The 13,750-nt window shown below is 33.1% G+C and overlaps 1 protein-coding gene across 3 annotated transcripts in view; it reads left to right on the top strand.

The window, feature by feature from the left end:
• LOC124368899 (inositol polyphosphate 1-phosphatase) overlaps nt 1-13,750 on the top strand; it is a 31,268-nt gene that overhangs the window by 3,603 nt on the left and 13,915 nt on the right. For 2 of the 3 annotated variants that reach the window (XM_046826411.1, XM_046826412.1), the window contains exons 2-4: nt 2,086-2,284; nt 8,059-8,308; nt 11,416-11,584. In XM_046826411.1, the coding sequence (XP_046682367.1) occupies nt 2,086-2,284; nt 8,059-8,308; nt 11,416-11,584 (618 nt within the window). Of the gene's footprint in view, nt 1-2,085; nt 2,290-8,058; nt 8,309-11,415; nt 11,585-13,750 lie in introns of those variants that run through there. The other variant, XM_046826413.1, reaches the window with a different exon arrangement.

Genomic DNA, 13,750 nt, shown 5'->3' with positions numbered 1-13,750 from the left:
ATTAAACTTGTTAGTAAACGTAGTTAAAAATGAGCTACCACTCCAAATTTCATTAAATTATCTTATTATGACAGTTAGGCACGTGGCAGGTCCGCGGTGTGGACTGTAGTCGATCGCACATATTTCCTGCTACAGCATTTTTCACTGCCGAGTTCAAGTAGCTAGTTTGTGCTGAGCTGCAATCGCACTAACATGGCAATTTGTTCTCCCTCCAAATGTGAATTAAGGAGTTTTATTCGTTTCCTATATAAGCAAAAAGGAATAGTGCAACAGAAATCTGTCAGAGAATGTGCAGTGTTTACGGAGAAAACATTATGAATGATGGTGTTGTATGTGAGTGGTGTAGAAAGCCAAAGATGTTGACTCACACACATAAAAATTGCCAGCTTGAACATATCTCGAATTTAACCTTGAACTTGACAAACGGCCATCTTAAAACTTTTGACGCTATTTACGTACAACCCATCACTCATAATGTTTTCTCCATAAACACAGCACATTCTTTGATGGATTTCTGCTGCACTATTCCCTTCTGTTTTCAGGAAACAAATAACGCTCCTCAATTTACATTTGGTGGGAGAATCAATAGACCCATATTTATGTGAATGCAGTTTAGCACAAACTGACTATTTGAACTCTACAATTACAATTGTTGTAGTGGGGAAGATGTGTGATTGACTACTGCGCACACCGTGGACCTGCCACGCGTCTGATGTCATGGCGTGGGATCGGACGTTGAAAAAAACAATCCTCATAAAAATGGGAATGAAAAAACTACGTGCTTTCAAGAATTACAAATTTATTTAGGATTATTTGTAAAAATCAAACTAAACAGCATTAACATTAAACAAAAACACTGATGAAGAAAAATAACATATGTTCTGTAGTGTTTATAAAATAGATCTAGCATTTAGTTCACATCTTTATTAGAAAGATCAATTCTTTGTGATCATTTTGGTATTGTAAAAATGTAAGTTTTGACGTTTTATGTTTTAAAACAATTAATTTTTGATACAGATGTGGGGATATTATACAGGTATCTTTGATGCCCATATATGAGGACAATGGAATCAGAAGGTTCAATAAATAGATAATGAGAAAGACCTATGAATTGTATTAATATAGGATACACTATTCTGTTTAATCAATTCTATTTAACCATATCTCAAAGTAATTTATTTCATATATCTAAAGACAGGATTAAAATAGCAGATCATATTCAGTGAGAGTGTGCGTTTGGAAATTTAAATTACTTTAAAAGGCATTTTGTACCAGTAAATAATAATCTGGTATTTATTAAAGAAAAATAATTATCTTGATAAAAGTGGGAATACAGAAACTTGTGAAATTAAATAGTAATATAACATTCACTCATGGTTTTAAAATGAAAATCCAAAAAAGAAATTCAATTGAAAAGTTAAAGATGGACAACATATAAAATAATAAAAGGAAAAATCTTATTTAAGATAAAAGTATATTTATATTGAAAAGAAAGGTAACTTAGTAAAACATTGTACAATTTATTTACAAATGATATCTTTCAAATATTAATTCACCTTATATACTTATACTCCAAATTTAGTTTTTCAGCAATTTTATTACATTTATGTATATATTTCTTGTGGTATTCAAGAGATTTAATGTTGACTTTAATAAAGAACTAAACACTTTTTTCATTTCATTTCAAAATCTGTAAATCACCCGGAATAAATAGGCCTAAACTACTTCTTTTAGTAAAATAAATTATGGATTTATATTATTAACACATTTTATGCCAATCACAAATAGATGAAACTTTATTCGTTCTATTGCACATAAGTATAGGACTTATGAAAAAAAAACAAACAATAAAATAGGGATGGACACCAGGTTTCAAGAGATCAGAAACCTCAAATTTCATAACAATATTTGACTCTGCAGCTAGGCAAAAGCAACAGACTTTGTCAAACATGCTATTAATACAGTTTTAAAAGTTAAATTACAAGTTTTAAAACAATACAGATATACAGAGAAGTAAATTGTAATTGGTACTATGTACTTACACAGTTAAACTTATTGTAATGACAAGTCTTATTGATTTTGCAGTCACTTCTTGAGATCTGTTATCTTGGTGTCTGAAAAAGCAGCAAAAATCGCCCGAGCAATTCGTCAAGAAGAACATCTCTTGTCCCTTCTAGTTCGTGAGAAAAAGGAGGATGAGAAAAATCAACGGTTTGCTCATGACTTCAAAACTTTGGCCGATGTGCTTGTTCAGGAAGTTGTGAAGCATGACTTAGGATCTGAGGTATGGTAGGTAACCATTTTAGACAATAGAACCTGATAATTTGATCGGCCTTTAAAAACATTATTACATGTATTTGTTATATATAGTCTTACTTTATTTTGAAATGTCAGTTATGAATCATAGTAATGCCTTCCATAAACTTGAAAATTGAACTAATAAGGCCTCCCACACATCTGGTAAAGCAAAAAGGTTAGTATGATTGCTTCAAAGCCGAACTTTGGGCAGCTTGACTAGAGGAAAATGACTACCCTCCAGTCCTGGTGAAAACTCAGTCTCTATTCTGGCTGAAAACTAGTTGCCTTTCCGCAGGTTTTAACATAGCTACTGAAATATTTTCACAATGTTAGTATCTTAAATTTTTGTTGGCCATTTAGGAGTTTGTCAACAAGTAATCCTCAAGTTCTTTGGAGTTTGACAAAATGTGATCTGATGTTGCAAGACTTGCTGAAGAGAACATTGGCTTGAAAACCTAAATTAGTGAGCTTAAACTATCTGTTTATTACTGTCTGTCTGATTCGTCAAGTTTTCAGATTCAGTTAAATTATTTATAGAAATATATTACCAGGAAGCAAAATTTGAAGGTCTTAGATTTTTATGTTCTCTTAGGACAAGAAGCTAGAAATTGCACCTAGTCCAATAAGGACCATTGTGCTGCTTCTGAAGTGACATGATATTCTGGGTAAGGTTGGGGGTAGGAGCCCCCTCCCATCTAGATCCATGAGGAAGAATTTTGGGCACTGATCTCAAGTCATGTTCCCTCAAAAGAAGTAGAGGCCTGCTCTGAACCAGCCTCTCCAGTCAAAGCAGGCAGAGGGTGGCACACCCTTATGTTGAGGCTAGCAAGAACCTTTAACACTTAGGGAACGAACCCAACCAACTCCAACAGTCATCTCCCGTAGTAAACTAGATCTATCGAATTATCCTTGCACCCTAGAATCTCGACATTTTTGGTTAGTAATGTGCCGCTCCTAGACATCCATAAGGATCCAGATTTAAGTGACACATCGGTTTTTCTTTACCCAGTGTAGGTTCAACTAGGGGGTATAAACCAGCCAGAAGGGATCACTGCTGGGTAAGGTCTTATAAAGGTCTTTCAGGAACAGTTGATGACATTTATACCACAGCTGAGATCCAAGTTCCCATGGACACTCTTGTGTAATCAAAATTAGATTTTGAGCCTCCTATTTGGTCTACTGAGGGCAAAAAGGCTTCTATTGCAACCTACAGTTAAAAATACCAGGTTAATAAAATGAAGAGATGAAGAATGTCTGCAGTGATAATTAGCAATAAGACAGAGAAGGATTCAATGTCAGTAACAAAAGATAAAGCTTTGTTAAAAACTGCATTAAACAAATGTGTCACTGAGGAAATTTCTAGTGGGATTATCAAAGTATTTGGGCTTGTTGTGTTAAGAACAATGGTATTCAAGCTGGAGTCTAAAGCTAGTAATAATATTTTTTTCACTATCTGTAGCTGAATATGATTAAAAAAATGGTATTAATGTATTTTAATGAATATGGCTCTTTAGAATTATTGGTGGAAGTTACAGTTGTGAGTAAACAGTGATAGACTTCTTCTCCTCTATAAGTATCAAAGTGTCTGTGTTCTAACTGAAAAGATCTGTTGATATTTTTTCATCCTTATGGATACCATATACGGCCTTGTTACTCTGTCAGAAAGAAACATAGTTGCCATCTAATCATGTACCAGTCGTGTATATCATATATACTTCCATTGTTTACAGAGATGACAGTTGCCAAAAGCACTGTTAGGGAGGGGAAGGGAAGTGTCTTGCTCATTATCACCAGACATGTATTTCTTTTAGGAGTTGTATTTTATTCTGAAAACGCTGTTGAAATAATTGACCTCATGATATGTAACATCTTAATGATGGGTGACTTAATGCTCAGTATTATTACTGAGTGCTCTTTTTTCTTTGAATATAGTTTTCATAAGTGATAGAAAGGGTTCTCTTATACAATTTATGGATTGTTGGAATCTGTCACAACCCCGTCAAGGTTAAGATGTTCTAGATCTCATCGTTACAAAATACAATCAAATTGACTTCTCACTTGGCAATATTGCACTGGTCAAGGAAGGCAGAGGTCATTATCATCTTGGTCTTATTCATAGAGTTCTTTGATGAAGAATTATGATGGTGGGTACTACAACTTTCCATCTGGGAAAAGATTTGAGTATGAACTACCAGTTTTCATGTTGTAATTAACTTGATATGCTGCTCTTCCCTTGTCTCAATAGGATACTGCCGCTGAGACTTTTAACTTGATGGTGATGAAGTCTATGAGGGATAATATACCCATGAAAGGTATATTTCAGAATACCCTTATATTTCAGAATACGTTTCAGATATCTTAAATGATTTTCCAACCAACTTGATCACTTTGCTTAAGTGGAAGTGTTCTGTTCTTAGAAAATTTAAGAGCTTTGTAGTTACAAATGGATATACAGTGTATTCGGGCTTGAGAAGAAAGATAAAAGTAGTACTGGACCGTTGCATATGACAACATTCCTGAAATGTTGAACAGGGCGACTAGAAGTAACCAAATTATAGAAATATGTTAAGCAGTTTGTAGGGATATTGAAGATGGGGTGGTCACTTAAGCAATTTAAAGTTCAGAAAGTACTTCACTTCCCTATATCGATATCATAGTAAAGACCATTTGTGTGAGGAAGTTGAACTCATCTGAACCTAGGAGTTTGTAAAATGTTTAAAATTTTTATGTCACACTGTCTAGTCGTCCATCAGTAACTTTTAGCATTGGTGGTATTTCTGTGTCTTTTTTGTTTTTTTTTTTAATCAAATATAACCAGATAACCTGCCTCTCCTGTATTTGTGTTATTGTTACAGTGTTACATTATTGATAAGAAATCATTCTTCAATCTAGAAGACTGTGATAGTCACTTATACAATATAAGGATTTCTGAGTTTTCTCTAATTCTAGATCAAGCTCTACTGTTTATTTTGTAGCAAAGATTTTCAATAAAGTTGATTGCAGATTTTTGACAAGTGGGTAGGTCTACTTATCTCTCCACATTAGTATTGCTCCAGGAAAAGTAATTTAATTATCACAGAATAGTTATTAACTCCTTAAATTTTATTCTGATATGTGACTTTTAGCTTTATGTTTTTGATAGTAAGATATCGGATAGATATCAATTGCTATGGTTTCACACCACTTAGTTCACAACCACCAATTAATTCTCATTTAGGATTGGCTAAAATCATCAACATGTCCTGAAAACTCAGAAAAATTATGGAAGTTACGTTTGATGGATTTTTTTGGATAGAATCTGTGGTATTATAGGATGAGGAGAAGTTATTTTGCCTTGGATCTTAGGATTCTGATATATTTCCTGCTGATCATCTCTGAACACATAAGCAGCTACATACAGGGTGTACATAAAGTCCTGCACGGGTATAATATTTTCTGAACGATAACAGATAAATAAACAAGATTTGGTACATCAATACTACACCTAAAAATCTACTTTTTGAAGGAACTATCAGTTTTCTGTAATATCATGGGGGACGTCCCGCAAGGAGTCAGAAGGAAATCTTAAATAGGAGCATAGGTCAATATGGACATCATTTTAAAGGGCTTATCTAGCAGAGTTTAATGCCTCAAACCGCACTCAAAAAGATTGATCCAGTACAAAATGGCGGCTGTTCAAAGATTTTACTTGGTTACATTTTATTAGTAGCCATAACCCCAGTAAAGCAAAACTGCAAACCAAACAAATACTGCAGCTAACTACTACATTATGCTTGTCAGTTGTACAAAAGTGAATTATGACATTAGTTATCCTCAAGGGTTACAAATTTGGTCCTAATATATTGATAACGGGGGAAAACCTGATAACAGTAACAATTAGAAATCTCAGCGACCTATGACGATCGGAAACACTTCCTGTTTTCATAAAGTGTTGAACAGTTCTCCCTACAGTTGTTCTAGAAATTGGCTGCCTCTCGTGAAAGTAGTCATTAAATTAAATGGCATGCTTCTCGTGTGATCGTCTGTTATTTCCCCAACCAACCATCATAAGAAGTGTTATACGTTCACGTTCGTCAAGCGACATAGTGTAGTTGAAGAACTACAAGCAATACGACAAACTCTTTTGTACTAAAGCGCACTGATAAAATGGATGGACAGCACTGCTAAAACAAGAAAACAGAATAGCCTACTATGAATAGACTGGCTAATAGGAAAGTCCTAACTGCGACCCAAAGATAAGAGATTTCTAATTGTTACTGTTATCAGGTTTTCCCCGTTATCAATATATTAGGACCAAATTTGTAACCCTTGAGGATAACTAATGTCATAATTCACTTTTGTACAACTGACAAGCATAATGTAGTAGTTAGCTGCAGTATTTGTTTGGTTGCAGTTTTGCTTTACTGGGGTTATGGCTACTAATAAAATGTAACCAAGTAAAATCTTTGAACAGCCGCCATTTTGTACTGGATCAATCTTTTTGAGTGCGGTTTGCGGCATTAAACTCTGCTAGATAAGCCCTTTAAAATGATGTCCATATTGACCTATGCTCCTATTTAAGATTTCCTTCTGACTCCTTGCGGGACGTCCCCCATGATATTACAGAAAACTGATAGTTCCTTCAAAAAGTAGATTTTTAGGTGTAGTATTGATGTACCAAATCTTGTTTATTTATCTGTTATCGTTCAGAAAAATATTATACCCGTGCAGGACTTTATGTACACCCTGTATATGGGGTGCTTTGTAATGGGCAACCAATATTTTGGGAATCTGTTCAGGTCATGAAAAACAAGTAAAATGCAACAAAACATATGTCCGAAAACGCTTTTTATTTATTCGTCAAAGCTTTGAGACAGAGTTTTCAGTTTTGGTACGTGTTATAAATTAGTACTCTATTAATGTAAAAAAAGAAAATTTGTTTTTCCACATTTAGTTAATCACGTTTTTCACCAACCCAACTGTCACAAGCGTGAATAAATGTTAAATCAGTGTCAGTTAACCATATACTCACCCTTATAGTGGCAACTTTCACTCTCTTTATCTAGTTGTTTGACGGTGATATATCTGTTATTTGTGTCTGACGATTGGTTTTAGATGTATCCACCTAAGAAAATATCATTTGAAAAAAAGTCTTTCAAAACTAGCTTTGTTGATGGCCAATTTCTTTCTTTGAAAAGATTCCTTGATTATCGATTATTTTAATAAAAATCAGGTTGTGTGTATATAAAATGCAAATTAGCTCTCAGCTTCTATATTATTTGTATGTAATAGGTTTTAAATCTTTTTCAACTTATTAAAAATTATGGAAGTAAGGTAAAATAATTGACAATGGACGATTTTTAGAGACAAAACCAGTACAGACATTTTCCATAAATGCTATAATTAAAAACTGAAACACATTTTGAGAATAGGTATCTTGTGTTTCCAAATTTCAAACTCTAAAACATATGCTTAAGCATTCTTACAAGTTTTAATAATGTATGTTATAATGTAAAATGTTTCAGGGTTTAACTCCTGAAGTACAGAGCGGATACCAGTTCTCAAAATGTTTTAAATTTTCTTCTTTAATTAATGATAGCAAACGCCCATATCCTTTCCAGCAAGTTAACACTAATTCTTTTTTAAAGTTCATTATTGACAATGGGTTATTTGACAAATAATGTTTCATTCTTTGTCTTGAAATTATAACTGTCAAGATATAATTCTTGTAACTATGTAATAATTTTATCAAAAGTAATAAACTATGAAACATTGATACAGTTTCCAGATTTGGTTGGCCACATCTGTGGAGAAGAAAGCAATGAGTTTTCCTGTCTGGATGGGGAAACGATCTGTCTGACGGTAGGTGGTACAGAGGAAGAAACGTACAACCAGTTGGTCAGAATCCTCGGAAATGAAAGAGCAGCTTGTACTCTAGCTCATCTAGTTCACTCTACCGCAGAGGTAGACCTGGTCATCCCTTCCTGTAGTTTATCTACAGACGAACTGGCCATATGGATAGACCCTATTGGTTAGTGTAAACTTAAGATAGTGTAATTTTGTTTGATCTAAAGGTAAAGTTGAACATTTTCTGGAACTCCTATTTATCTTCAAACAAGAGTCCCTAAAGAGAATATTTAGTATCTAACACACTTTTGGTAAAAGCACTGGGCTGTATGACATTCTTTTGTTTACTGCCGGCAAGTTGTGGTGGACAGTTTTCCAATTAAAATTTGACATCTAAAAATGTCTGTAGAGTAGCGAACATCAAATTTTGAGACTCTGCGAATCACCTGAGGTGTTAAGCATCATTATCCGTTACTCTGGGTTCCACTCATTTTGGGCCAAATATTTTTTGTTTTCTGGGCTTTAAAGATAAGTGTACAACTTATAGCAAACCATATAAAAAATAAGTGGCAACAGAAAATGTTTTGAAAAGTTAAAAGTATAATAGACTCCAAACAGATCAATTTATATGACTCAAAACTTCTCTATGGCTTTTATTAAAACAGTTTAAAATAACCATAGTAAAATAAATAAGGTGTAGAAGGATGTTTTCAGATACCTTAAAATACACATTTTTAAACACAGAGAGATAGAAGTTTATTTACAAACATTCACAAGTTCGTGCAACTTATAAGTGGGATTTTTATTTAAGAGCTTTGGTATAGGAGCTGCAGAGGAAAAGTAGAGGAATTTTGGATTTCCAGATAATTTTTCCTTTTAAGCATGAATAAATGTAATAAACAAAACAGTTCCATTCAATGTTTATTAACATTGGATATGGACAATTTAAAAATGAATATACTATATAGGTCTATGGTACAAAAGAAGTAACATTACTTCATACTTCCTTCCTCAAACTTTCTTGTGTTAAAATTCTGTCATTTGTAAATATGTTAAGTCATCCAACGCCTGAATGAAGAATTGGACGTATAGTTTTTAAAGATTGTGAAATAATATTTATACTCAAATTAGTGCATAAAGTACCATGTAAAAATTCAGATATTTATTATAACATGTTTACAAAGAAAAACTTATTTTTGTATCAAATTCAGCAGTAATTAAAATTAACAACATAATTTAATTTATTATGAGTAATAAAGACAACTTCAGTTAGGGTGTTCATACTTGTCATTAATATTTGAGACTCGGTTTTTGATTTTTTCAATTCTTAATCTTGTGTCAAATTCGATATATTTTATGGCTTTTTTTAAATTGTTGAACCATTTTTTGGTGAAAAGTATGGCTGACAGGTAAATAAATAACCCCGTCAACTTAAGTTTTATTTAAGATGTTACCACGTGGATTACTCTAATATTATTGAGTAGCAGAGGCTACCCTATAAAGCCTTTTTTTGACATTTTTTATGAGGTAATGGGTGAGAGGAGGATGAACACATTCACTGTTGTACTGTATTTTCCAGTATGGGTTCCACCCAGATGAATGCTGAGATATTGGCTACAGTACACTTGATGTACCAATCAACTTGAGTACCAGTTTCCCTGCCTGTATGTTATACACAAACTTTGTGTTGGTGAAAGTTCTGTGTGAATGTTGATTCATCGCCAGCACCTTTTTATGACAACCATTACATTTTGTTTGGTGAATTTTTACATCTGATGTGTGAAATTTGTTCCTTATGCTTTATTTGTACTTTGTGTTACGTATTAGTGATTAGTTAATATTTTAGTAACATGCAATCTTCAATATAATAATAATAAAACACAGTCATAACCTAGATTCTCTAATGTTGGTTGTGTACCAGTTTTTTTAGTTCTCTCTGGAGAAGTAATGTCACCTGGTCCCTAATGTGTTTTTTAAATATCAGAAACGGTTTTTCTTTTTGAGTGTCTGAATTTGCATTTTAACCTTTTAAGCGGCAAGAGCAGATTTAGTTGGCTCCCCAAGTAATTCTGAGAAGTGCTGACAAGATCGGCTGTACAAATGTTTATTATTCTGTTACTAAATGTTGACATATACATTGAACTTAGTTTTATTTTGTTCATAAATATATACTGAGAATTTTAACCGTAACATGTTTTTAGGTTTAGAAGTTGGTTGACTTATTTTTGATCAGTTTTTGATCAGACTTTGCTCATGTTTCAGTGTTTAGCTGTAAATACCTTTACTCAACATTTTTAAATGGCATAAATAATTATGACATACTTCATTTGATCCTTTCGGAGAATAACTTCTGATATATTAGAAGTTTGTAGTTTTTGCAAACATTATGCATTTCTGGTCTGTCAGAGATTATGCAAAAAACGGGTATCTTTTGTTCCATAACATATTTAAACAAATCTTCATGAAAAATCATAGGTAGATAACCAAAGTAAGGAAATATTATTAGTTTAAAATATAATGTTGGTCTTGAAGTTTGTATGTATTCGTCAATGTATGTGTATTTCTTTGTGTTTACTGTGTCAGTGCATGGACATCAGGTGCTTGGCAGTATTTTAACGAAAGATTGTTAAAACTATTTATGACTTGTATCATTGTATATAAATATATCCTCTCCAAGGTGAGAGGTAGGTTTGGTCTCAATGTCTTTTCATTATGGTTAGGGGTGGTTTGAAATTTATCTTCAAAAGTGTAGAACACATATAACAATATAAATATATATTTTACCGAGTAAGGGACATGTATTGTCAAAGCTCATTGTATATAATCTATGAAATAAAAATAAAAATTAGACGATATGACCTATAGTTCTTAAAATATAGCCATATCCTTGAAGGTTTGCAAAATCTGCTGGTATTTAGGTATATTTTTCATATTATCAGGTAGTTTCAATTAGAAGAATATGTTAGTTACATATTTGTTAAAAGATTAGAAGAGTAAATTTTGAATTTATAGTTGCCCAATATTGACTAAGATTACTAAACAATTATTGTTATTTTCTTGTTGTATTTTTTTTTATTTGTGCTTTAAGTTTGTAGCTTTTGATGTTTTCACTCTACGCACTAACGAGAAAGCATTTGAATCGATCTAATAAGCATTACTGATGCCTACCTTAATCAATTAATTTTTGCAATAACTATATGCAATGGACACAAGTAATTAATTTTGTTTATATAATCATCAACATAACTAAACTCAGTGAGCTAAGTTTAACATGATTACTGTTCTGTACAGATGCAACTGCAGAGTACATCACTGGAGGTTCAGTGGAGGGTGAGGTGGCGGGAATGTTCCGTACGGGGCTACCTTGCGTTACAGTGTTGATCGGAGCTTTCCACCGTCTCTCTGGCACTCCCGTACTAGGTGTGATCAACCAGCCTTTCTGCCAACAGTTTTCCGACAGGTCTGTTACTCATCTATCCTCAAGTGTTATCAGGATTGGATTGTGTAGATTAGGAATCACACTGTTTGTCATCTTGTGTTTATCACATGCTCCTACTATCAAAACACACCTGATGAAAAGATATCCTCTCCTTCATCTCAATGTGATACTGTGATACTAACTGGTGATACTGTGTTCAGTGACCAATATCTTGGATTCGGCAAGCAGCTGTCTTCAACCTCAATTGTAATTATTCAAAATTAGCAAACTGTTCTTATTGTACAGCTTTCTCTCAGTCTATGGTTAAATTCTTTTCTTATACTATGGCTATGGAAAACCACCTCTCCCACCTCAGAGGTGTACAGCCAGTGCCTCAGTTTTGTTTTAGGTGTGTGTTTGCAAGTAGACACCGTAAGAGCTACCTACTGAATATGCACAAATAGAACTGGTTCTGATGGTATTTTTGTCAGCATAATTGATCAATTATTGTTTACAGTTCTTCCTGTAATCACTGAAAATCTTTAGCAGACTAGTCTATTTCCTCATAAATTTTTTGAAGCCTTAGTTCTCCCCTTAAATAATACAAATATCTTGCTCTTTGTCAAAATTACAGACCAATTAGTGTAATCTTTATCGTGTCCAAAGATATTTAAAGAATCATTCAAAAACAAAATTTTTCACTTCTCAATAATAAAACTGACAAATTTAAAGAATGTGAAGGAAAAAATATAAAGAAAAGAAATACAAGAGTAAGCAGTGACAGAACTTAGTATTGGAGAGAATATAATATAATAAATGAGCTAATATGGAGAGTAAACAATTTTACTTTTCTGTAAAAGGTGCTAAAACTGAAGACACAAAAACATTCTAGAAATGTTTGACACTGTGTAAAATTGTAGTAAAGCATAAATACCATCAAATTTAATACAATATGATCTAATATAATGATTTAATATAACTTTATTAAGTTATATAATTAACAATGTATTAGAGCAGTTTTATACATCAACTAGATATTTCAGAAGATAACATGTTTCGGACGCTTGCCATCGTTTAAACTATAAAAATAGAACAATATGTTTCAAGGGTTAGAATCTATCATCTTCTTCAGTAGTCAAAAATGGCATAAGATTTAGCATACACAAATATTAAAAACTAAATAATACAAGTCTGCTTTTAATATTTATGTATATTTAACCTTAGCCTATATGCCTTAAGGCTTTTTGTTATCTGATAAGAGGATCGATTCCAATCCTTTCAAATCATTCATCGTCATTATAATTTTTAAACAAAGAATATAGATTTCATTCATGCATTCAACGTGGCTTGTTTTTTAAAAAGAAAAATATAGCTAAAAATAAAAAAATAATTTTAGCTTTTAGAATTTTAGCTAAATTTATATGGCAAAAGAAGTTAAACAGAGACAATCTCAGTTGCAGAATTGTACCGTTATTTAGTTTTACTTCCTATAATACATATTTTCTCAACCCAGTTACTTGTTACTGGTTAGTATATGTTACATCCAATGTTCTTGGAACTAAATTCTTAGCGGATTGATAACCTAATTGGCAAGTGTATTAATTATTTAACTTCCCTTTACGATGAACTTGTCTTACAAACCTGGGCGTTAGCATTCTTGGCTCAACAATGCAGCTGTAGTCGGACAAGAGATTAGTAGACTGGAAGTCTAAAACATGAAGTAATTGGGCTTGAACTCAAGAAGTGAGCTCGAAGAGCGAACTGCAACTCGCCTAAAACAAAATCGCGACGGTATTAGCCATTTATCGAGACAACTTGGATAATATTTGTGGTGATGTCCTTCTGACGAGACCACATTGTCGTGATTGTAAGTTGTCTTAATAAATGGCTAATACCGTCGTGATTTTGTTTCAGGCGAGTTGCAGTTTGCTCTTTGATCTCACTTCTTGAGTTCAAGCCCAATTACTTCATGTTTTAGACTTCCAGTCTACTAATCTTCCCCTTTTCCGACTACAGCTGCATTGTCGAGCCAAGAATGCTGACACACGCGTTTGTGAGACAAGTTCATCGTAAAGAGATGTTATTTTTAAAGTTTTAGTAATTATTAATTTCGAAGGTACAATCCATAGAACAATGGAATATTTAGGCCTATCCCATGGTATCATATTTTAGTTAATTCATACTCTATTTGGCAGCAACGTGGCAATA

Source organism: Homalodisca vitripennis, chromosome X (genome assembly GCF_021130785.1).
Source record: "Homalodisca vitripennis isolate AUS2020 chromosome X, UT_GWSS_2.1, whole genome shotgun sequence".
Lineage (NCBI taxonomy): Eukaryota > Metazoa > Arthropoda > Insecta > Hemiptera > Cicadellidae > Homalodisca > Homalodisca vitripennis.
The sequence above is the reverse complement of the archived record's forward strand: the minus strand, read 5'-3'. Positions and strand labels throughout refer to the sequence as shown.